Source organism: Aulonocara stuartgranti (assembly GCF_965226115.1).
Source record: "Aulonocara stuartgranti genome assembly, chromosome: 3".
Lineage (NCBI taxonomy): Eukaryota > Metazoa > Chordata > Actinopteri > Cichliformes > Cichlidae > Aulonocara > Aulonocara stuartgranti.
Window position 1 is genome coordinate 59,757,839 of NC_138941.1, and position 26,308 is coordinate 59,784,146.

A 26,308-nucleotide genomic window follows, 5' to 3' on the forward strand; every position below is an offset into this window, starting at 1 on the left:
TGAGAATTTTAATATTATTTCAAATAAATTTTTATAATGACTAATGTCTCAGTTCTACTACACAGCAAATGTTGGCACACGACTTGACACATGTAGAATTTATTTCATATTATACTAATGACAAAATATACTAATACAGTGGGATGCAAAGGTTTGGGCAACCTTGTTAATAGACATTATTTTCCTGTATAAATTGTTGGTTGTTACAATAAAAAATGTCAGTTAAATATCATACAGGAGACACACACAGTGATACTTGAGAAGTGAAAAGAAGTTTACTGGATTTACAAAAAGTGTGCAATAATTGTTTAAACAAAATCAAGCAGGTGCATAAATTTGGGCACCACAAAAAAGAAATGAAATAAATATTTAGTGTATATCAATGTGTGTGTCTCCTATATGATATATGGGGTGCCTTTGTCTGGACGTGCTTCCCATCCAGAGCTGCACAGCACAGAGGAAAGTTCCAGCGCTCCTGGAATCCCTCTGTGATGGACCGCCAGTCTCCAGGTGAAGGCACAGCCATGAAGTCGTCCACTAGACAGTCCCAGATGGCCGTCGCTACCTGGGGGATGATCTGACACACCGACTCTGAAACTGAACGCTTGGTCCTGAAGGAGTCCCCGGTGACAAGGAACCTGGACAAAATTGTTCAAAATCAGTATTATGTGTACTGCAGTTACAAAATACATTATTCAAATTCCAAAATACTTTTGTGATGTCAGATTTAAATCAGAAAACTTAAATCTTACATAAAACATTTTGTAATTATAAGGATAATTACAAAATGTATATTAGATCATATCTAAAACTGTTGTGTTTTGTTTTAACTTTAACATATCATAATTTGATTGGTAGCAACTTTTGCCACTACAGTGAGCCAATCACTCATAATTCCTAAACATGTCAATCAGGCAGGAATGAAGTAAGACATTAATAGAAATAAAGAGTTGTATGTTGACATGTAGCCCTTTCCTTGCTTAAATCATTAATATTTTTGAAAAATTAATCTGTGATAAGACAGCTTATCAAGATAGAACCATGTAACTAGAGATGAACCAATTTCAATTTCAATTTTATTTCTATAGCACATTTAAAAGTCACAGGTACAACAAAGTGCTTCACAGACGAGCCATATTTGCAGATTTACAACAAAAGAGAACAGTCAACAACAAAAAAATACAGTTATAGAATGGTAATATTACAACAAGCACGAACCGGAAGGAAATTATACTAAGTGGTTTGAAAGGCGAGCTTAAACAAATGGGTTTTTAACTGTGATTTGAAAGATTGAGTAGTTTCCGACGCACGGACATCAACCGGCAAGCTGTTCCAAAGTTTTGGTGCAGCAAAAGCAAAGGCACGATCCCCTTTCGTCTTTAGTCGAGACATTGGTTGCATTAGGAGCCCCTGATTAGAGGATCTGAGTGCCCTTGTGGGGATATATAAATTAAGAAGGTCAATCAGATAGCTAGGTGCCAGGTTATTTAAAATTTTAAAAGTGTATAGAAGGATTTTAAAAACAATACGGTATTTGACAGGAAGCCAATGAAGGTTAGCTAGAATAGGAGTGATATGATCCTGTCTTCTAGTGCCGCTTAAAAGGCGTGCAGCGGCATTCTGGACTAATTGTAGGCGTTGGATGAGGGACAGTTGCAGGCCTAGGTAAAGAGAATTACAATAGTCCAGCCTAGAGGTTATAAAAGCATGAATGAGCCTTTCAAGGTCCTTGTGTTGTAGGTAAGGCATTGCCTTCGAAATTTGGCGTAGTTGGAAGAAGCTGGTTTTTACTACTGCAGCCACTTGCTTATCTAATTTGAGGGAACTGTCCAGCACTACTCCAAGATTTCTTACAGTAGACGATAGGTGACTGGCATAAGAACCTAAGGTCCCCGATAGCTGTTTCAACAGCATGTGGCTACCAAAGACGATCATTTCTGTTTTATTTTCGTTGAGGGTGAGCGAATTATGCAGTAGCCAGTCTTTGACGTTACACAGGCAGTTAAGCAACGGCAATAGCGGGGATTGGAGATCCAGGTCTAGAGGGAAGTAGATTTGGATATCATCCGCATAGCAGTGGAAAGAGATATTGTGGTTCCTGAAAATTTTTCCCAGGGGTAGCAGATAGAGAGAGAACAGCGTGGGACTTAACACAGACCCCTGGGGCACACCACAACGGAGAGGTGCAGAACTGTTCACAGTTTTATCTAACTCTGTTTTAATAAAGGCTGGTGACCCCTGTTATAGAGTTTGACAGCTGCAGGGATTATATACAAATATTCAACTGTACCAGAATTAAACCAGGTCTAAATAAAAAAGGAGTGAGTATCACTACAAAGGTTAACTTAGTGGTCCTAATGCTACAGTTTGATATCAGCAAACACCAAGCGCATACATTGATGTGACACCACAGCCATGCTATCATTGCAAACACTGATAACAGCATAAATCGAATTAAATCGGGACTTGATGAGAGCTTCTGAGTATCACTAGAAATATTATATACAGTCGTCTCCGTACCACAGTTTGCTATCAGTAAATAGCGACCATTCACTGTTAGCATAGCACATCCATGTTAGCAGTGTATAAATGGATGGTTTAGCATATATTAGCACAGGACTACCATATTAAATACTTTTACTAACCTCAGGCAGATGGACAGGCGCTCTGCAGGTGGGATTGAGCGCCTGTAATTGGTGTCTAGGCGGGCGATCCTGAGACCGACCCGGGAAAGCAGGTCCTCAAACTGGCCAACGGTGATATCTCTGGAATCCGCCGTCATCCAGGCGCAGCTCCTGGAGCAAATGGTGAAACTCACCAAACTGCTCACGCCTCTGGAGGACATGATGGACCCAGGTACGGCGAGGACGTCTTTTACGCCGCTGCTCTGCTCTCCACAGTAAATAGAGAAGAGAGAAGGGAGACTCTTTTCAAGCGCTAGCTCGACAGCTGCCATCTTGCAAAGATACCGGTCTGGCACAACTTCCTCCCACATTCCTCCCACATTTCCGGTTCACACGCGTCAAAATATGATATTTTGAGGCGCGATGGATTTTTCTTGGACACGCGTAGAGGTGCGAATGTGCACGCGTCAAATTAGGGGCGTTTCGGGCGTTTTGTTCGCGTCCATCGTGTTCGGTGTGAACACACCGTTACATATAAACACGCAGTTACTGTCCCTCTATTTGGAAAGGCAGAGGCTCATGGTGTAATTATTTTACATGTAGTTGTTTTTGTCCTGTGTAATAATATTCAACATTGCTATCAATACATTTAAAAAAAAAAGCCTCTCTGTGCAAAATAGGTTTAAAAACGTAAACAACTGTGGGATACTGTTTGTCCGTGATTTGAAGAGCCCAGCGCTGCTCCCGACTAAGGAAAGACCAACTATGCAGGGGAGACCTACCTCGGCACTTGCGCAGGTGAAACCAAAGGGCAGATATGCTTCACCATATTTTCTAGTCTTTGGCTTAGAATGAAGTTGGTTTGGAAACATATTCAGCGATGCTTCATCTCCTGCTTTGCGTTTGTGTAGGCGCCCGGGCTAGCAGTGTCCAAGCATTGTTTTTTTTCCCTTTTCATGCCGCCCCCCCCTGTAATGGCTCTGCGCCCCCCCCCCCCCCCCTTGGGGGTGGTCCCCACACTTTGGGAAGGTCTGCTCTAATGAATGATGTCTTGATGTCCTCTGATGTCTTCTGTTTTTCACAGATACTACATCACCATGAAACTGGTGGTTGTGTCTGCACTTCTTTGTGCAATGCTGGCTCTGATCACTGCTGCTGATCCACCAGGTCGGCTGACATTTTCAAGATTTTCACCAAAACAAATTACATTTTAAAAAATATGTATTATTAAATCCAATTCTTTGTATTCTTTAACGGCCAAGAAAGACACGGCTCAAAGTGGTCTAACTCAAAAATGATCTTTAATTTTACACATTCTGGAATATGGAGACTGAGCAGAGAGACAACATCAGCTTCAGTCTGAAAAAGGAGCCGCCAGTCTGATTATTTATATACTTCCTCTACACGTCACGCACACTTTAAGTTTCGATCAAACACTCTACTTAGTTTCACTTTCTGCCTGCAGCTCCTGTGCTCTCCAAAAGCATGCAGTTTCCTGTCAGTACTCATGGCTCAGACTCTACTCAGAGACGGCCCTTTTAGACTATATTAAAAGCAAGTAACAATAAGCACTAACAATATATTTATTTTATGACAGTATAAAATCCAACATGTGTACATAGAATCAAAAACAAAAACGCGCAATTACAGGAAAAATACAAAATGTGTTTACGGATACAAGAAAGTCATTTACTTGTACTAAAATATTCTTAGCTTCTTTGCTTGTCTTCAGGAGAGCAGCATGTTGAAAAGAGAACCTTATGTACTTGTGGCAGGTATAGCAGCTGGACTAGATATGGCAACCGACACTACCGCTATTTTCACACTTCCATAACTTGGGCTCAGGCTCAAGTAAAAACAGTGATATGGATTTATCATTTACTTTTTCTCCGTTTACTCTCATATTTTCTAAAGCCAGGTTTGGTGACATTTTCTCTCTTTTATTCACTTTGAATTTTCTGCTTTGTGTTGATCTCCACTACAGAGATACTGTGAGTCCATGAATGCAAACTTGGCATCGGTACACAACCTCTGGGAGTACCGGATGATTCAGCGTGTCATTTATCATGCAACTCATACATACAAGACTAGAGGAGGCTGGTTGGAGGCTCTGAGGCTCAACAGGTATAATACTCACCAATATACGATACATAAAGTCTGACAGTTACAAATCTGAATCTACTCATCAAGCACTGTACTCTGCTAGTATATTACCAAGCTCACCACATTTCAAATTTTGGGGTGTAGTTTGTTTTTAATGCATTTTTGTCTATTTTTTTGTGTTATGTAGGAGGGTTATTGGTTTTGGATCGATGGAACTCGTTTCAGATACACGCTCTGGTGTCATGTTTCGGCTGTGTACAGGCAGGAGAAGGACCCAAACGCAAAACTCACGACAACAAAATAACTCAAAAAGCTGCTTTATTGCAGAATGGCATGGAAAACTAAACTAAACTGTAGTGATGGCCCACTTGAAGCTCAAGCTCCGGTGCCTGTGTCAAAAAAATCAACACACTGCTTCAGAGGCACTGTGTCGAAGCTTGATTCGTTTGGCCAGAGTCACGTGATCGGTGACGTCCGAAGCTTCATTTAGAGCCTAACTGCTTCGGTGTCTGATTCAATGGTTTATAAGCAGGTGAACCATTTGCGGGATTTGTGGAGTGTTTTGATGGTTACAGATACCACTGATTATTTCTATTGAGAGATTTGGAGCCAGCGAGGAATAGAGGAGTTTCTGTTGTGTGGGAGTATTTTTAGTTGATTTTGGTCAATCGGGTGGGTTTTCCAGATTTGTGTTCTTGTTGTTTGCTTTCGTCTTGTGCGTGTTTATTTTATCTGACAATGGGAAAAACTTCAAATGTCAAAAATCTGCTTTTCATAATATAAATATCATTAAATAACTTTAGAAAGACTTCTATTTGACTCTTTACATTTAATGTTATAAAAATATATATTTTATGTTTTAAATAATTTTAAACTGTTAGTCTGCCAAATGTGCAGCAATTTAATTCATTTATTCTCTTTAGGTGATTGGGCCCAGTTAGACTTTATAACTGCATCTCTACCAGTTTCTGTGCACTCCAGCCTCCTCTGTGGCATGTGAAGGGATTTTTCTTAAGGCAGGAGAAATTATCTCCACAAAAAGGAACAGGTTCGGCCATCGCACAGTGGAACAAATTTTCTTCTTAAATACAAATGGAAAAGGGTTACCTTAAATGCATCATGTTTTTAATGTACAAGTTTATAAGCATTTTCCTTTTCCATTTCACAATCAATTCTACCCCCAGGTCAAAAATATGTATAGGAAAATTTCCCTAATGTAATATTATTTATAAATACACCCGTCTAGCGATTAACTGCATAAGTACATGGAGGCGTGACCTCACAGCAGAAATATACTCCATAATGTGTTGTACATTATTATATGTATATTATATGTAACGTGGTATTTTTCAATTATTGTATTTACCAACATCAATAAGTCACAAGCAAAGAAAGACCACACCATGGCGCATGTTTAAACAAGGAGAGTTTACTGGTCAAAATTATTTATTAAACAAATAAACCACATTTTTGTCACCCCAAAAAATACACGTTTAAAGCAACACAACAGTGGCCCAATATCAGACAGAATTCCACTCTGTAGAGTGGGCAATCATTACGAAGCAGTTGGTTTTCTTTTGTGGATTCAAGCTGCTCTTCATATTTTTGGCCACCAGATGTCACCAGAGAGGACTGTGTTGAAAAGCTCAGAGTAATGAACCGTGTTTCAATACAAGCTTCAATGCTTCAGAAAGCTTCATTTGGCCATCACTACTAAACTGGGACATGGCTACCTAACACACAGTGCAACACAGCCATGAGGGAGACTACAACACTGACAGAGAGAAACACAGGGCTTAAATACACAGAGGGATAACGAGGGAATGAGACACAGAAGGAGAGCACAGCTGGGAGTAATCAGGCTGGACGAGACAAGGGAAGCAAAACTAGAATCACTCACATGAGACATGGACCTTCAAAGTAAAACAGGAAACACACTGACTGAACTCTAGACATGCAAACTTAACAGCAACTGAGAAGACAGAACATAGGGACCTGAAACATGGGACAGAAAGGCACAGTAGACGCAACGTGGACATAACAATGCCACAGGGAAAGAGTAAAACAAAACACAGAACCTCTTAGAAAATAAAATAGGAAACATAATGAAACGCAGACATGACTACATGAACTTGACAACATAACAGACATCTAACACATGAAGGGCAAGGGAGTCTTAACAGGGGTTGGAAGACACAAGGGGAAACTAATAACAAATGAACTAGAAAACCTAATGAGCTTAATCATATAAACATCCAAATAAACTAAACTCAAAACACTGGGTCATAAGACCCAGGATCGTGACATCTGGTGTCATGGAGAGCCTAACAACTCTTGCAGCAAAGAGCACTGCATGCACATGAACTTTACAGGTAAAATAGAGTATTTTGCAGCAAATAATGTTTATGGTTAAAAGACTGTAATGAAACAAAACTAAATATTTCCCTCAGTATAGAAAAGTAATCATCCACTTGATCATGGTTTCACTCATTGTTGATTTATGGTGCTTGCAGCACGCAGCTGTATGAATGACATACCCTGTCACTACCGATACCCATTTGTCTGAGTCAGGAAGTTTTGATTATTCCTGGTCTGGCTTGAAGGCAAATAATCCTTCAGAAGAATCTGTTGCTGATTTACATTTTTACCTTGTTTCTTTTGCTTTAAAGCTTCATTTCCCAGAATGAAATGCTCTTATCATCGCCATCATTAAATAGAATAGAGAACAGACTGTGACAGAATGTTCCAGAGAAAAATACAAAAAAACACGAGACTAGACAAGGACATAAGGGGCTAAGCAGGGAAGCTACGGGAGAGGAGGAGGAGAGGAGAAAAGTGTGACCGCCTTCGTCAAGAGCAGAAAATTATAATTTATAAAATGTATTTTTGTTACTCTAAGATATGTGACTGTGATGAGAGTAAAGACAATACAGTCATTGTTTAAGTTCAAATAATGAAGGCTTGGGCTCTGTTATATCTGTTTGATAAATAAAGTTCTACATTTACTTGCCCAACATCTGTTAAATTAATTTATCCATCAAAAACCATGGAGATCATGGAGTTGGCACTAGGGCCACCACTAGAGGGAACTGTGAAGTGCCAAAGGTAATAGTTTACCAAAGGCAATAAAGGAGACCATTTTTAACTTCTATGACAAAAACAGGCATGAATCACAAATTGTTAGTAGAATATCTATATGTTTTTTCCTTATTATAAAGTTCTATGTGATGTGCCCTGGGGCTATAGATGTAAATGATCAGTTTTGCTATAATCTGGCATGTTTGCTCTTGATATGTTTGGTATACTGATGTTCATTAACATGTGTTACCCCTGTTAAACAGGGAAAAGAAAAGAAAAGAAAAGGCTTCGATGATAAAAATGATTTCTCACGCATTGTCAATTCAAAATAATGTTTTATCAAATACATATTAAATAAACAGAACTAATTTAAAGTTACATTTGGGTCACATTTTCACTGAATGTCCTCCAGTGTATCAAAACAGAATCCTCTGGGGGCATAAGAGTAGAGCAGAATTTTAGAATTTACAGCCTGAGTCTTGGGGACAAAGTGTAGCCACAAGAAAAAGGTTGGCCAAAGTCAGGTACATGACTTTATACAATGCAAATGTGAAAAACCATTCCAGTTTTGAAGGTTGTCTCATTGTTGCCCCTCTAGTCCAATTAACAATCCCCTCTGCTACTTAACTCGCCAGATCAATGGCCCAGAACTCTAAGTGATTTGATGCTGTACTCTTAAAAAGTGTATAATTCCATATGCATAACGGGGTCTAGTATGTTATCGTATGTGAATGGTGACTTGCAGTTTAATTTTCTGGACTCATGATGGGGCTGTCGATGTTAAATTCATATCGAGATGGTATTTCTTTGATTTAGTTGATAATCAGCAGCAAATTCTTTTTTAAATAACAGGATGAAAATGCATGAAGTACTAATGAAGCAGCATGACCATTGATTCTAAAAATTGCTCAAGAATGGCCAACATAAGTTTTTATTACGCAGTTTCAAAGCCCTTTACCTAAAAACAAATAAAAACATGATATCAAACCAGCTTGTCGTACAGCTATCTGACCACATGATGGCATTGCAGTTCAATTCAAATCATCCACTGCACAACACACAACATCCGACGTCCCACCACTGAGATGACGACAACTGTAATTCCACAAAGAAAACAGTTTAATCCTTACATACTGTTTGGGTAAAATTTGAGTCATTTTACTGTTTGGGGTATTTTTGAGGGCAGCAAATGAACCAGAAATATCATCTATTTAGCCTGAAATGTGACTCTAGTTCCATCTACTTCTGTTCAAGTAGTAGATAGTATGTACATAGTATGTAAATTAATGTTACTTCACATTGTTGCAGAAGGAGTCTAAGGATCTTCAGGGATAGTACTTACACTTTTTTTCTCATTAGACTGTATCTTTGTTCATTTATTCTCTACATTAATACTATATACAGAATAAAACTACTAAATTAAAAAATGTTCTTTCCTGGGGTGACCCATATAACACGCAATACACAAAACTGAAAACCTTTTCAAATGTTCTACTATTGTACCGGTGTTACAAATAATAAATTGGAGGAGTTGTTCAAGTTGAAACCTGACCCATGTCCATTAAGATTTTAGATCCACTAGTGTGGGTCAAATCTAGGGAAATTGTGATTTTTGGGAATCTTAAAACTGTGAAACTGTAAATGTTGTTTTTGTGTGTATTTGTTATGGTCAAGTGATGCAAGTGAGACCTTGAAACTGTCACGAGAACTCTCTGTGTCCTCATCACATTTGTCCAGGTTCCCACAGAAACAAGGTCCTGGCTGTATTTGAATGATTATGGAGACTCTCCAAGCAGTCAAATAGTAACACAGCATATGACTGATGATGTGCAGTTCACATAAGGAACAGAGGGCACACAGAAGTCAGAGCTGCCTTGACACAGACACAAGATCTGAAATGGGGTTCTTGTGGTCAGTACTGTTACCTAAGAACAAGGATCTTGGTCTGAATCCCTGCTTGGGCCTTCTGTTGAGAGATTGTCTGTTTCCACCAGGCCACCTGAAGACATGCATGTAAAGTAGTGATTTTAAACTGTCCATGGATTTAAGTTACATGTTTGTATATTACCGTTTCATATTCATCTTGGAACCCTGTCACATTAAGTGGGCATCTGATGATAGGTTTAATCGCCACCAATATTTTTACCAACAGGTCAGCTGTATCGTTATTCTACAGATACTGTATGAGTAGGTCTGTCATGGTCCTGGGTCGTTGACCCAGCGTTTTGTGTTTATTCTGATTTGTATTAGTTTAGGGTTGAACCTGTAGTTTGGTGTATTGTCAGCCCTACCTATGTCTGTCCTTGGTGATCTGTTCATGTCCCCGTGTTGTGCTGTAAAACAGTCTGGGTGTTTCCTGTTTTACTTTGTAGGTCTGTGTCGCGTTATGCCCATTAGTTCCAGCTGTGTCCCCTCCTGTGTGCCATTTCCTCATTACCTGGTGTGTGTATTTATAGTTGGTGTCTGCCTGTGCTCCTCGTCGGCTTGTCTGCATTCATCCGTGTTTCTCTGCGTTAATCTGCATTCCTCCGCGTTCCATGGTGTCCTGTCTCTGCGTCTCTCTGCCCCGCACCCCTTTTGTATGGTCTCAGGTTTGCTTTTTAGTGTCTCCCAGTTTAGGTTTCTGTTTGTAATTGCTCATGCTGAGTTGCCTGTTTTTGCCACCACCACCACCTGGTAAATAAAACATCACTCGTATCATCAGTTTGCTGTATCTTGGGTCCTCCTTTTCCTCCACACCACACGGCTCCCTCCACCAGCCGTGACAAGGTCACTGTCACTCCTACAGTGAGCTTTGAGACATTTAACAAATTTTATGAGATGACAAAACTGTACAACCAGTTTTAGGACAGAAACAATGTCTGTAAATGCCTCATGATCATGAATACATTTTATGTTGTGTTTTATAATTAAAAATCACCAATCTGTTAAACAAACACCAAACACATTTTAGATTTTAGATCACTGTAATGTGATTAGCCCTATTCAAATTCTCCCACACGCCGCAACCTTTGACTGGATAAGTGAAAGTAAATGGGTCCTTTGTAGTACTCTTGCATTTTCTTGCCTCTGTCAGTGCGCCCCAGGGCGGCTGTAGCTACAATGTAGCTGCCATCACCAGTGTGTGAATGTGTGTGTGAATGAGTGGATGACTGAATGTGTAAAGCGCTTTGGGGTCCTTAGGGATGAAGTAAAGCGCTAAACAAATACAGGCCATTTACCATTTCTCTGCACTGTAGGATCTTTACCTCACAATATAAAGGGCCTTGGCAGGACTGTTGTTCTAGGATCAACGTGCAATCCATACAGACAGCAAAGAAGAGCATGTCTAAGTCGAGATAGACTCATTACTGTGGTATCATCAATTAGTCAACAGCCTGAGTAACTGTATGAAGGAAAAACTTTGTAAACTGAAGTTCAGAAATTTTACAAGATTTATTGTTTCATCTCAAACACATAATTTTTCATTGTATTAAACGTTAGAAAACAAATGTTCCTAAAAGTTGTCATAATGGTGAAATACATAAAAGTGCCAAATAACTGACGGTAAAACCACAGGTAAGACATTATAAATCAATAAGTCATTCTTATAACAGAAGTGGAAAGAAACACTTATCTTTCCGTGTCTTGAAAAGTCTGCCAACCATGCTCAATAACACTTATTGTTTTAATAATCCTTTAGGCTCCTTTCACCTCTGGTATTTATTCATCACTGATATTTATTTAGACTCTTTTTCTCCAATTGATCTTTCTGAGTTAACTTCAGTAATTACTTCATCCAAACCATCAACGTGTCTTGTAGATCCCATTCCTACAAAAATGTTCTAACAAATTCTGGCATTAACTAATGCTTTAATTTTAAATATGATCAATCTCTGTTAATTGGTTACATAATACAGGCCTTCAAGCTAACAGTAGCTCATGTTACTAGTTTAATTTATTACTACTTACAACTAGTTCATGCATTTATAACTTCTAGGCTGGACCGCTGTAATTCATTGTTATCAGTATGTTAAAAAAACAATCCATTTCAAAAGGCACTTTGCTTTTGAAGGCATACAGTCTGCGTTTACAGTTTTGTGTTCCTCATTTCAAAGTTTCATTAAGACTCATCAAGTAGTTGCTAAATGTTAACAGATAAGAAAAGACCTTCCATGTAAACTATGTGGAAGCACCAACATTATTAGCGCCTTTAAAAAGTAATCTTTTCATGGAGCCATGGCAAAAACAACTACTGTGCAATGTTGTGCTTTAAATTTGATAAGCTCAAAGCTTGTAAGAAGAAGGTAAAACTGAGGGTTATCTTCCAATTTAGACACTCTGAGATAGTATAAAAAGTTCAGCAATCATTTCAGCTGTCACCTACATATGTGTCTAAAAACCCCAGAACATCAGCCAAGGCACCATTGAATCACTTAGCATAAAAAGGGCTGTTGTAGAGTTGTAGTGTTCCAGTAACAGACTTCGAACTTGAAAATCAAGAAAAACTCGGACTCAGCAGAACAGATGAAACCAGAACAGTAATTATACATTTACAGGCCATATTTTTATACTGGTAATAAGTTAAAGCAGCCCTGCCTCGCAGCCTGGATTCACACCAATTTGCCTACAGAGCAAACCAATCCATGAAAGACGCCATAGCCACAGCACTCCATGCAGCTTTTAATACCATCCTTCCACAAAAACTGGTGGTCAAGCTACAGGACCTGGGGTTTCCATACAGCACCTGCTTGTGGATCAACAGCTTTCTTTTAGGCCGTAGACAGAGAGTGAGAGCTGGCCATTGCACATCCCCAGCCCTGAGTCTCAGCACTGGCTCACCCCATGGCCGTGTGCTCAGTCCACTGCTCTACACTCTCTACACACATGGCTGCACTCCTGCCCACCAGAGCAACACCTTTGTGAAGTTTGCAGAGAATACCACCACGGTGGGGCTCATCTCCAGGGGTGACTAGTCTGCTTACTGAGACAAAGCAAAGCAGCTGTCATCATGCTAAGGCCAATAACCTCCTCCTCAACACTTAAAAGACCAAAGAACTCATAACAGACAACAGAAGAAAAAGACAGGGATCCCACCACTAATCATTAATGGGGACTGTGTGGAGTGGGTGTCAAACTTTCGCTTCCTGGGAGTCAACATAGAGGAGAACCTTTCCTGGAGTGTGAACACCTCCGAGCTGCTGAAAAAGGCCCAACAGAGACTGTCACACAGAGACTGCTGGTGTCCTTCTACAGAGCCTCCTTTGAGAGTGTACTAACCTATTGCATATGCATTTAGTACACTTGTTGGACGGTGGCTCAGGGGAAAGCACTCCAAGGGGTCATTAACACCGCCCAAAGGATCACTGGCTGCCCTCTCCCCATGCTGGAAGAGCTAGACTATACCTGCTGTCTTAACACCTGGTAGGCCCTTAAAAAATGCACCCTTTATAGGCCCTAGTGGACCAAAACGTCCACCCCCCAAAAAGTGCAATAAAAAGATTATATATTCATATTTTTTTCCACTTTAAATTGGTCAGTCTTTTAAAACTACTTCTCCCTGAAATATTCATATAAAGTTTTAATTACATTTTCGTTGTTTTAACCCTTTAAATCCCAGGTTTATTACAAGAGCGCCCTGTTTTTTTAGCCCCCAAAAACAAAAAAACTAAATATTTTCCAAAAAAAACATTTGAAGTAATATTCGTTTGTTATTATAATTAGGCCTTTAGATGGACCAAAGATTGGCACCAACAATCATTTCGATCCACTTTTATTTTTTTTGCAGGAGCGCATTTCATAAAATGCACACACTATCGGTCCTAATCGACCACGCCCAAAAAAGTGCTATAAAAAAATTTATATATTAATATTTTATTCCACTTTAAAGTAGCCAATCTTTTAGACCTACTTCTCCTTGAAATATTCATGTCAAGTTTTAATTACATTTCGCGGATTTTAACCCTTTATATCCCGATTTCGTCACATGAGCGCACTGCTTTTTTTGCCCCAAAAGACATAAAACTTGAATATTTTCCAAAAAAAACATTTGAGGTAATATTCAATTGTTATTATAATTAGGCCTTTAGATGGACTAAAGATTGGCACCAACATTCATTTCGATCGCCTTTTTTTTTTTTTCAGGACCAGAAAATGGTCTCCAGGCGGCAAATGCTCCTCCTCTAGGCCGAAATAAGTGCATGTTGCCGGGGTAAGTCGCGACGATTACCGGGGCACGATCACCGGGGACCCCTTTTTCCAGCGCACACGTCCGATACCACGTGACAACAAATACGTCATTTCCTGTTGACTAAAAAAAAAAATGCACCCTCTCACGGCCCTAGGGACCGAAAATGGTCCCGCCCGATCAGCGGGCGAAGCCGCTGCTGCACGCCGGAAATGAGGCTTCATTTCCCGCAGGTCTGTCCAAGCAGCCCGCTGTTTTCCAGCAGGGATCAAATGTGGAGCAAGGGCGCCACCCGGTGGACAATTAAAAAAATTACAACTCTAAGGCCCAGAGACCAAAACGAAAGGGAAACATAAGTAATCACCAAGACATTAACGGTAATAATTCTGCAGTGAAAAATAGCGTTTATAATGGAAGTCAATGGGTCAAAAATGGTCCCTAGGGCTCTAAGAGGATGTGTATTGTTAGCTTAGCCACTGAAGCTAATTTAAGGAAGTCAGACTTGAATTTTGAAATAAAATTATACCAAACTTTTTTTTGGAGAATTTGGCTATATTCAATTAAACACAATGCAAATGGCTTGGAATTGAAAAATGCAAAAGCCACAAAAGGTCCCCAGCTCAATATATTATAAAAGATACCTCACACCCTGGCCACTCCCTGTTTGGACGGCTGCCCTTGGGTAGACAGTAAAGAGCAATTAGTGCAAGTAGACTCAAACACAGTTTTTACCCAACTGCTATAACATTTCTGAATACTGCTACTAAAAAAAAATAATGTCCATCAGGTCATTCTTGAAATGATCTATGCACTGACTGAAGCATGTGTGTGGGAATGTATGTAAATGTTTGCTCATACTATTCTTATTAGCACTTTAAGTATTTTATTTTTTAATTTTATTAAATTTTATTGTTTTTATTTATATTTTCATATTTCTATGGTCGATGCACTGATTGGACACCACTTTTAATTCCGTTGTACCTGCAACAAGGACAATAAAGACATAAAAAAAATTAAATAAGGATTAAGCTACTAAATACGTAAATTTAATTTAAAGAAAAATCAGGTAAAAAAATCAGCAGGGTCTCTGTTCATAAATTCAACAATAGACTTCTAGACATTTAAGTAATCTTGAGGACAAAATTGCAGGAAGATTTTTCAATCAGAAAACGATGTCTAGGTGAGTCAGTTTTGTTTTCTCTAATGTTTTCCTTACCATAAAAAGTTTAGCAATAACTAAAAGGACAGGTCTAAGTCTGTGACTGGCAGATAAAGTCATTATCATGGTGATCATCAGTTAGCCAACAGCCTTGGTTTAATTTCAAAAGAAGCGGCAGCTTTTGACACATTCTTTGAAACCACAGTTTAGACATTGTTTCACAAGACTGTTGAATTTCTCCCTAACTAATCAATTTTACCCCCGTCGACTGTGGGAACAAATGCTTGTGAATGTCTGATGATCATTATTAAAGCACCAAGAACACATTACTCCAGTTTCACCCTCTCTTTCTGAGGGGGTGAAACTGCTGATTTATTGTGTATTTTTAGAAGTCTTTGATACCTTTCGTTTCATGGGCCTTCAGATCAGAACCCCCAAACCACTTTCATGTATGCCAAAGAAAAGCACCAAATTCTATTTACATTTGCGAACCTCAAACAAACAACAAAAAAGAAGTATTTTGGATTTTGCACTTAAAAATGACAGTTAATTGAACACTAACTGTAGAAATATGAAAAAGACCTTTCTTATAGTACTGAGTTCCCTAATGCTCACTGTGGGGACTTCTTGAAATGCATTTCAGATCTTGGACGGCTGGGATAGCACTTCTGTCTCATTCCTTTTTTCTTTTTCTTTTTTTTTTTTTCTGCCTGTCCCGTTTGGTTCTTTTGCCATCAGAATTATCGTAAAGGCGAAGAAAGATACCCAATGGATTTACTTTACCAAATTGACCATCCCAGACTTGCCGTAATGGTCTATTTGATTCACCTTTTATTGTTTATTTTATTTATTTTTTTATTTTCACTTGCTAGATACGGGACAGACTTGAATGAGGAAAAGAAAAAGGAGAAAGGAAGAGGGGGAAAAAACAGTGGAGAAGAGGGATGGGGATAAAGGGCAAAAAAACAAAAAACAACTAAATAAGCAGACAAAAAAATATACATATATCAATCACCTGGATCACCTGTTGAGAAAGAAAAGAAAACAAGCAGAAGAACATGAGAGCAATACAATAAACAACAATGATATATGGGAATATTTTTCTTTCTCTCCCTCTCATTCTTTCTCCCTGTCCTGACAGTCATGTCTGTCCAGTCTTTCAAAAACAAAAATAAAATAAATACATAATTATAATAAAGGTCAATCAAATGGACCAATATGGCAAGGCCATGATGATCCACTTGGTAAAGTAAATCCACTTGGCATCTTTCTTGGCCTTCAGACAACAATTCTGATGGCTAAAAAACAAAACAAAACAAAACAAAGAAAGCCTTACATTAGGGAGAAAAACACGTCGGGGGAGAGGGTCCTCGGTTCTCCAGTTAGATTGTACTTCACGGCGTCATGTTTTGCCATGACGGGGTTATTATTGGAGTAAATGGATGGCTGGAGCCTCTGCTCGAAGCGTCTCTTATCGCTGCGAGCGGGTTCACATTGGAGTGAACTGAGAAAAACATGGAAGGGTACCTTTTGCGTTAGCATGAGAATTTTAGGGATGTTACAAATCGTCGCTATATTATGAGTAGGAGTGAAAACGGGTTGAAGACCAAGCAGACATGGAGCACAGAGAGAAGAGTAACTAGACGTGAGACGTGGAATGGGGGAGGGCAAAGTTACAGAAAGCTAACGACTGAAAAGTAAGAACATAACCAGTGTTGGTCAAGTTACTTGAAAAAGTAGTCCTGTTACTTTACTGATTACTTGAAAAAAGTAATCAAATTACAATAACGCATTACTTTTAACGCATCACTGCCCATCTCTGAATTTGACATAAGCAGAAAACAATAAAGTGACTCAAAACCATGAAAATCAACAAATCCAAGAACATAACTGATCAAAAACGCAGCACACAGACCCAGTACTGTGACAGATCTGTCTCCATAAAAATTTTCTGGTGAATGCCTGTCAAAGATACAAGACATCTCTTATCAGCTGAGGCACTGGTCTCATTTTATCTTTTTCTTATTGCATGTCTTTTCCAGAAATGCTAAGGAAAGAACTGGCAAGAATTGGTCTACTGAAGAAACATTCTCATCATGATTACTGTGAGAGCAAAACGTCAGAAATTATTTTAGATCTTCATAATAACGCTGATTATTTAATGTCCATAAACTCAGCTTCTCCTTTGTTTTATGGTTTTTTTTTTTCTTTCCTGAAAATACTTTCTTAAATATATAAAATGTTCTCCATTTATACTATGGAGTGTTGACCAGTGTTTGACTAGTTGTTGACTAGTAAAATTAAGTGGGCAGCTGGAAGAAGTAGTCAGCATTTGGCAATAATTTTGGTTTTGGTTGTGAAAGAAAGAAGTGCAGTAAAAGTCTGGCCAGCATGAATCACATAATACACGTGTCATTTTTTTCAATGTTAGTTCCCTGTTTTGAAACTACAAAGAGACAGAATATAAGCCGTGATCTCAGAGCTGTTCAGCACCTTGTTCCAACCTTGGAAGGCTGAAGCTACTGACTGAACAGACAAGATATTCTACAAAAGGTCGGCTGAAAACTCAGATTCCTTCTGTGCTTTGTTTAATGAAGTGCTAATAACTTTGGGTCTTTTGTTGTTCACAGAGATACTAATTATCACCATGAAGCTGCTGACTGTGTCTGCACTTCTTTGTGCAATGATCGCTCTGACCACTGCTGCCAGTGAGTATTGTAGTATAATATAGATAACGTATATATGTGTGGAATCAATAATACAAACAACACTTATAATATCAATATTATAAATGGAAATTTACCACTAAAATTTATAAAAATCATAACTTTTTTTGGGTTCTTCCAGATGAAGTGGGTAAGGATGGGTCTGAATCAAATCCCCCAGGTTGGTAACAATTTTCCTCTCAGATTATTGTCATGCTGAAGAGCACATCTATGTCCTCACTTGTATGTAATGTATGTGTTCAAATGATATGTTTTACCAGTGAGAAAATAAAATATTTATAATTTATATATATATATATATATATATATATATATATATATATATATATATATATATATATATATATATATATATATATATATATATATATATATATATATATATATATATATATATATATATATATATATATATGTGTGTGTATGTATGTGTGTGTGTGTGTGTGTGTCTAAGTAGTCTTTGCTTGTCCTCAGGAGAGCATCTTCTTGAGAAGAGATCTCCATGTTTTTGGAGCCCCTGGGGTTGGACTAGATATGGAAACCGATACTATCACTTCTTTCCCAATCAACTGACTTGGGCTCAGGCGCAGGTAAGAACAGTGATTTCGATTTAGCATTTCTCTCTGCTTTAATACTTTTCATATCAAACTTGGTTTAAACTAGACCTTTTGTCCTTTAGAGACACTGTCAGTCCCTGAATGCAAATCTGGCGTCTGTGCGCAACCTCGGAGAGTACCAAGCGATTCAGAGGGTCATACTTAATGGTGCTCGTAATCATGTCCCTACATGGATTGGAGGCTCAGATGCTCAAGAGGTACACTACTCAATATTAGACATTAGTTCTGACACTAGAAGATATGCCTGCCTATTGACACTATTCTCTGTTTTTTTTGTGTTTTCTAGGAGCGTTATTGGTTTTGGATCGATGGAACCCGTTTCACATATGCAAACTGGTGTCATGGAGAGCCTAACAATGTCGGGGGCAGAGAGAACTGCCTGCATATGAATTTGACAGGTAAAATTTAAAAGAAAGTGTATGAATTCATTTTGAGGGGAACAAAAACTGTTACAGTATCCACATTTTCTCAAAAAATGCTTATCATTTGGTGTGATAAATAGCAGTGACTTACAGGAAAATAATATGAATTCTAAATTTTATTTTTAACAGAGACAAACTTTGTGTTTTACCATAATGAATAAAATAGATTGCTGTATTTCACGTCTTTAAATTTAAAGTAAATTTACATAGTGCTGTGAAAGTAGAGTCAAAAATGAATATTGACAGGTGCTCCTGCTATTATGCAAACTAAATATTTGTGTCAGTATAGACGTCCATGTGAGCATGGCTTCACTTAATGTTCATTTTTGGTGCTTACAGGAAACCTCTGTATGAATGACATACCCTGTGACGCCAGATACCCATTTGTCTGCGCCAGGAAAGTCAGACGATCTCTGGAATGAAGGCTTGGTTCACCGGTCTTTAGAGCAAATAATCTCATAAATCCAGCTTAAAATGTTTGTCTTCTTACATCTTTACTTCTTTTAGTTCACCGCAACGCTACATAAGGAATGAGTTGAAAAATGATGCAACCTGTAGATGGATTGTCTCTTTTAATAAGAACAAACTGAGTGTGTAATGGAAAGAATGCTTTAAGCTTTCACTTTACTTCCCTGAATGAACATCATCTTCATTATTAAACCTTTAAGCATTGAATCAAACTGGTCTCTGAGTCTTTGTCACATTTTCATGGGAATACTTCAAAAGATTCATACACATCCAGGCATAAATCCACCATTTTCCAAATACCTGATGCAAATTCAAATTTCTGTGCTCACATGATGTAGAAATTAAATATTTTCTTTATGGAGTCCTGGCCTGACAAGTTAGCTCTTCTGTATTGTGCCATCTGCTTATCTAGAGGTTATTTTGTTTCCCTGATGTATAAAAATCATGGCAATCCTCCTGGCACCTAACAGTGTACACTATATTACTCTGTTTACATTAGGGGACCTGTTTCATTGGATCAATTTTTGGCACAGTGTGTTTTGGGGTTTAAAAGTCATAAGCGACATTGTGTTTAGAGAAAAGGATTCTTAACTGCTCCGATACTCCTGACACATATGGGATCATTAAGGGTTTTTCCTTAGGTCCTTCTCTCCTGGATCGGCTGGAGCTTTCTTTTGGCGCCTTCCTAGCTTTGACAAATGTCCAGCTGGGATAACCACATATACTCGAGACTTTCCTGATGTGATGTTCTTCTGCTTCCCTGGCCGCTGTGTCTGTGGGGATGGTGTTCGCTCTGTGTTGTAGCGTCCTGATGACACCCAGTTTATTCTCCAGTTGATGATGAGAGTCAAACCTTAAATACTGATCTGTATGCGTAGGTTTACGGTACACATCAACTTCTAAATGTCCCCCATTACTGATGGAAATCTCACAGTCTAAGAAGGCTAACCTGCCACTTTTCATAACCTCCCTGGTGAACTTGCTGTGTTGGTCAACCAAGTTAATGTGATCCGTGAATTGTGGTACGTCCTAAGATTTGATTTTCATCCAGGTGTCATCCACATACCTGAACCAATGGCTTGGTGGTATTCCAGGGTAGATAACAAAGCCTTCTTCTCCATTTCTTCCATGTACAAGTCTTAGACTTTTTATGCTGCGCTAGATCAGCCTTCTCATTGAATTCAAACACCTTTTGAAGATATTCTCATCTGGAAGCATTTTAAGTCTCTGTCTGATCTGCTCTTTAGATTTTAGCATGTCAGTGGTAAAATGGCACACCTGCGGCACACCTGTCACTGGGTAAACCTCCAGAGTCCAGAAAATAAATAAAATCAAAGACTCAGCGGCACTAAGTCCTGTTGCTCATAAATCTATTTTCAATTCAATTCAATTCAATTCAATTTTATTTATATAGCGCCAAATCACAACAAAAGTCGCCTCAAGGCGCTTCATAGATACAGAGAAAAACCCAACAATCATATGACCCCCTATGAGCAAGCACTTTGGCGACAGTGGGAAGGAAAAACTCCCTTTTAACAGGAAGAAACCTCTGGCAGAACCAGGCTCAGGGAGGGGCGGGGCCATCTGCTGCGACCGGTTGGGGTGAGAGAAGGAAGACAGGATAAAGACATGCTGTGGAAGAGAGACAGAGGTTAATAACAGATATGATTCAATGCAGAGAGGTCTGTTAATACATAGTGAGTGAGAAAGGTGACTGGAAAGGAAAAACTCAATGCATCATGGGAATCCCCCGGCAGCCTACATCTATTGCAGCATAACTAAGGGAGGATTCAGGGTCACCTGGTCCAGCCCTAACTATATGCTTTAGCAAAAAGGAAAGTTTTAAGCCTAATCTTAAAAGTAGAGATAGTGTCTGTCTCCCGAATCCAAACTGGAAGCTGGTTCCACAGAAGAGGGGCCTGAAAACTGAAGGCTCTCCCTCCCATTCTACTTTTAAATACTCTAGGAACAACAAGTAGGCCTGCAGAGCGAGAGCGAAGTGCTCTAATAGGGTGATATGGTACTACAAGGTCATTAAGATAAGATGGGGCCTGATTATTTAAGACCTTGTATGTGAGGAGCAGGATTTTGAATTCAATTCTGGATTTAACAGGAAGCCAATGAAGGGAAGCCAAAACAGGAGAAATCTGCTCTCTCTTTCTAGTCCCTGTCAGGACTCTTGCTGTAGCATTTTGGATTAGTTGAAGGCTTTTCAGCGAGTTTTTTGGACATCCTGATAATAATGAGTTACAGTAGTCCAGCCTGGAAGTAATAAATGCATGAACTAGTTTTTCAGCGTCACTCTGAGACAGGATATTTCTAATTTTAGAGATGTTGCGCAAATGGAAGAAAGCAGTCTTACATATTTGTTTAATATGTGCGTTGAAGGACATGTCCTGGTCAAAAATGACTCCAAGGTTCCTCACCGCGTTACTGGAGGCCAAGGTAATGCCATCCAGAGTAAGAATCTGGTTAGATACCATATTTCTAAGATTTTCAGGGCCGAGTACAATAACCTCAGTTTTATCTGAATTAAGAAGCAGAAAGTTAGCGGCCATCCAGGTCTTTATGTCTTTAAGACATTCCTGCAGTTTAACTAATTGGTGTGTGTCATCTGGCTTCATGGACAGATAGAGCTGGGTGTCATCAGCATAGCAGTGAAAATGTATGCTATGTCTTCTAATGATACTGCCTAAGGGAAGCCTGTATACTATCCAGATGAACTTAAGACATGTGTCAGAGTGGCCCTCTCCATTTTCTATTCCCAAGTTTTCACATGATGTTGAACTGAAATTGTGTAAGGCTAATGTGACATATGAAAAATCTAAGAAGGGCCTTGCAGTAACAAGAGACATGAAGATGGAGATTTTGGATAAAATTGCAGAGGCAGTGTTTGAAATTAAAGCCTACCCTGAGAAAGATGAGGTTGAGTCAGTGGCTTCTGCACTGGTTCTCAAATATCCATGCCTGAAGGAGCCAGGTAGCATCACAGGCTACGAGGGATGGAAAGCAAGTATCAAGCACAAACTTGGAAACTACAGATCAAAGCTTCGTCGGGCAGGCTGCAATGAAGTAAATGTAAACAGGAAAAGGAAAGGAGAAGATGAAGCCAGCAGTCCTTTCACCCTTAAAAAGCCCAAACGTGGAGAGGTCAATCATGTCCCAGATTATCCACAGCACCATGATGATTCTACTCTTGAAGAGGAAAGAGTTGCTCTGGTCAGTGAAATGAAGAAGAAACAAAAGAACTTGAAAGTCATACAGCAGAAGATGGCGCTGACATTTTCTCTCAGGCGGAGAGAGGTTGTGGAGTGTCAACCTATGGTATCTGAGGTCCAGGAGAGATGGCCTGGGCTGTTTTCCTCTGAGGAGGTAAGAGTGTCCAAATTTATTTATAATTTAATTATTATTCAAATTGGGCATGACTTATACTAGATGGACTATTATTGAAGTAGTACAGTATTTGCTGGTGTAATGCATTGGCCAACTTTATTATACCTTGTGCAACCAGTCCACATTGAAATCTGTGACCCATTAGATTATTTGACCTGTCATAATATTCTTACCCTGAACATTTCTGCCAGTACAAGAAAAGAGTCCCCATGCTAAATCAAAATTGTTCTTCCTGTGAAACAGAAAGTCAATCACATAATTTTTGACTTAGCATGTATGTTTTTTTTATTTTACTGCTGGAAATAGGACTTCTATAGACTGAGATTGTTAGGGAAAGAATACTAAGGCAGGTCACATAATCTGATTCGTCACAGATTTTGGTGCAACGTAGAACATAATATGTATTTGCATATTGATACTGTTTTTTGTGGAGGGTGTTTCTATTCCTGTGCAAAATGTGTATTCATGAGAGATTTTTGAAGTAGGTTTTGCGGTTGATAACACAGTCAGGCATATAACATGGTGCAGACTGTACAAGGCAGCTACCCAGAAATTTTCTGTGCTGAATAAATGGCAATATTTTGGTTATTGTCTTGTTTAGATATCTGAAGAATTTCATCGGATCACAAGCAAAGACCTCCTAGGGACGTTCAATGCATCCCTCAACAAATTTGTGCCTGGCCTGCTGAAACTATACCGGTCTAAGAAGGGAGCTCTTGGTGAGGACATGGAAGACCTCTTGGATAAACTTGATGAACAGGTAAGTGCTCCCTTTACCTGACATTTTTAGAAGAGAGTATACCTTTGTCATAACAGAAAAAAATGTTGGCTTCAGCCAAAACACATCAATGGAAATGAATGTAATCAGTCATTACTTTGTTTTTATTTGGCGGTATTTTATTTAATTTGTAAAAAGAAAGTAAAATCGTTAAAATGGTGTTTTGTTTTTTTAAGTTTTACATGTTGCTGGGCCTGATCTGTATTTTATTTTCATTACTATAAGAGTTCTGATTTTGCATTGTGTGTAGGTACACCACGTTACTATACTAATTTAAATGCTTGTTTTCCACTGAATGCTCTTTAGACATCTGACATTGTGTCCCACCGAAAGACAGCAGCACTGAGAGGCCTGCCCATTTTCCTCGGAGAGGATGCAACACAGGTTTTCCTGAAGTGCTTAGTAAGTACAAAAAAGTAATGCAAGCAAAACTAATTGCTATGAGATGTTTTTAAAAGATGATTTAATCCAAAATGGAAATGTCCACTTCCTCAGTGCAGTCCAGATAATTTTATGGTGAGGATTGCAGTTGTCATAACTCTCGCTGCTTTTTTTTCTGCTGAGGAGCACCTGGGCATTGTTAGTGGGTGTTCAACAGCAGAAAATATTTTTGTACAAAACTCATCACAAGGTTGGTTGGTGAAAGATATTGTGCTGTTAATTAAAGGAAAATAAGCTTTTTCTTTTTAAAACCTCCATGAGTCAAATGAGCATCATGGTATAGAGGTTAAAGTTAAGATCTTTAGAAATGTATTTTGTCTTTAATTTTTCTTAGCTTTCAATAATTCATATTTTACTTTTCTTCTCTTCAGGACACTGACATTTTGGAACCAGTGTTGAACGGTGCATCAGTTGCCATCCTCACCATCCTGCAAGATGACGATGCCGATACGTCTGTGCGAGAACATGCTGTTGTGTTGGAAGGGGACATCGTGCTACATAACATTCCAGACCTCTCTACTGCCTTGGCATACCTCTTTGGCCTTCTGTATGCCCTCAACATTGATTATCCAAAGCAGATGAGTTATACCTTTGAAGCAATTCAGGGCATCTTTTTTGAACTCGGTGGCTCTCGATGCTCACAGCGCATAAGGTCTCTAAAAACAAAGCTTTTGCTGTGACTGTTAATGGGGAAGCCAGACATGAGTTTAACTTGTTCTTAAACATGTTCAAGTGCATTGTAGAGTCATGTAAAAAAAAAAAAAACAGTAGTTCAACCCCTTTCCCTCTATATAATCGTTCACCTGTTACAAAGAGTTGCATATTTAGTGTTTGAACTGTTAAAATTAATTAGGAATAAGTGAAGGAAAGAGGGAGGAAAGGAAGAAGGGAGAAAAGAAGGAACAGTCAAAACAGAATGGTTCATTTTGACCTGGTCGGTCAATATGAAATTGAAGTGGATAAGGGATTATTTGAAATGTAAATATTAGTCAGATGAATCTGTATTATTGAGAATCTATGGTGAAATTTTGTCTTGTAGGATTTTAAAAGATTTGTTATAGTGTTTTTCACTCCACCTGAAGTATGGAACTGGTATTTTACCTGATAGTTCGCTGTTCATTGATGGTAACATTTCTAATAACTTTTGACTTCTGTAGTTCATCATAGTAAGCCCATGTAAAATGTCGATGTCTGGGTACATAGGCAATTGTTTGTTGCACTACCCTATTTAGTGTGCAATAGTTAAGTTAAGCTTTTACAGGACAGTCAGGGTGTGAACGTGAATGACTAAGCTGCTGGACACTTTTCTTTTTTTCTGGACTCTGGAATTTTAATGTCTCTGCTGGGGTGCTCAAAGCACCCTAAAGAAACTGGCAACACGTTTTTTTCTGTTTGTTTGCTTTTTTACAGAAATTCACCCCACTGCCCATGACCTTCTGAAATATACTGAAAGCACTGTTGAAAAAAATAAATACGTTTTTACATAACATTCAGTTGTGCTTTGTTTTATTCTATATCTGTTTGAGTGTTTTTTCAAGTACGATAACAGCATACATTTTTCTTTATTTATATTGGTAAATTTTCAACTCACTGGAGTAAGAATTGTATGATTATTCAACAAGAATATCTGCGTTTGGTGAATTTAGGAATACATGGCCTTGGAGGGAATAATTGTATGTTAATTCAACAGGAATATCTTTGTTTGTTGAAGGCAGAAATACATGGCATTGAAACCAGAATTTCTTTGTTAGACTTACAGGATTATCCTAATTAGGTGAACAAGTAGATCCAAGTTGGCAGAACATGAAAATATTAGTTAAGTCAACTACAGTTGGCAGAAGTTGAGAAAACTCAAAAATCTCTTGCATCATGTTGCCTTGAAATTTTAAGTTTTCTCAACTTTTTCTTTTTTACAGTGTAATTAACCTCAGTGTGTGAAGAGGACTCTCCATTTACATGCACAAACTGGAGTCTATTAGATAGATATGATACAAACCACTGCAGCGCAGTACCTGTAATACCTACTGCATGTTCTAATCGCTCTAATAGGATATTATGGTCGACAGTATCGAATGCTGCACTAAGGTCTAGCAGGACAAGCACAGAGATGAGTCCACTGTCAGAGGCCATAAGAAGATCATTTGTAACCTTCACTAAAGCTGTTTCTGTGCTGTGCTGAGCTCTGAAACCTGACTGAAACTCTTCAAATAAACCATTCCTCTGCAGATGATCTGTTAGCTGTTTGACAACTACTCTTTCAAGGATTTTTGATATGAAAGGAAGGTTGGAGATTGGCCTATAATTAGCTAAGACTGCTGGGTCTAGAGATGGCT

At 38.7% G+C, this 26,308-nt stretch overlaps 3 protein-coding genes and 1 long non-coding RNA gene across 4 annotated transcripts; 3 read left to right on the forward strand and 1 right to left on the reverse strand.

Moving 5' to 3' along the window:
* Positions 1–127: 127 nt before the first annotated feature.
* Positions 128–2,849, reverse strand: LOC309701983 (uncharacterized protein). Its single transcript, XM_082526337.1, has 2 exons — positions 2,646–2,849; positions 128–638 (listed from the first exon to the last, which is right to left on the reverse strand). The coding sequence occupies exons 1-2, from the start codon at positions 2,843–2,845 to the stop codon at positions 380–382; spliced, it is 459 nt and encodes a 152-aa protein (XP_082382463.1). The 5' UTR covers positions 2,846–2,849; the 3' UTR covers positions 128–379.
* LOC309701984 lies at positions 2,776–17,187 on the forward strand. Its single transcript, XR_014275334.1, has 3 exons — positions 2,776–2,856; positions 4,609–4,748; positions 17,173–17,187. It is a non-coding gene; the product is annotated as an uncharacterized lncRNA (long non-coding RNA).
* A 391-nt stretch (positions 17,188–17,578) lies between these two features.
* On the forward strand, positions 17,579–19,575 carry LOC309701980 (ladderlectin-like). Its single transcript, XM_082526332.1, has 7 exons — positions 17,579–17,683; positions 17,761–17,838; positions 17,978–18,016; positions 18,331–18,446; positions 18,536–18,670; positions 18,760–18,871; positions 19,235–19,575. Exons 2-7 carry the CDS (start codon positions 17,778–17,780, stop codon positions 19,315–19,317), a joined length of 546 nt encoding a protein of 181 aa, XP_082382458.1. The 5' UTR covers positions 17,579–17,683; positions 17,761–17,777; the 3' UTR covers positions 19,318–19,575.
* A 2,501-nt stretch (positions 19,576–22,076) lies between these two features.
* On the forward strand, positions 22,077–25,462 carry LOC309693061 (sterile alpha motif domain-containing protein 3). The gene is made up of 4 exons (XM_082512039.1): positions 22,077–22,735; positions 23,358–23,516; positions 23,841–23,936; positions 24,347–25,462. The coding sequence occupies exons 1-4, from the start codon at positions 22,082–22,084 to the stop codon at positions 24,653–24,655; spliced, it is 1,218 nt and encodes a 405-aa protein (XP_082368165.1). The 5' UTR covers positions 22,077–22,081; the 3' UTR covers positions 24,656–25,462.
* The last annotated feature ends 846 nt before the right edge of the window (positions 25,463–26,308 follow it).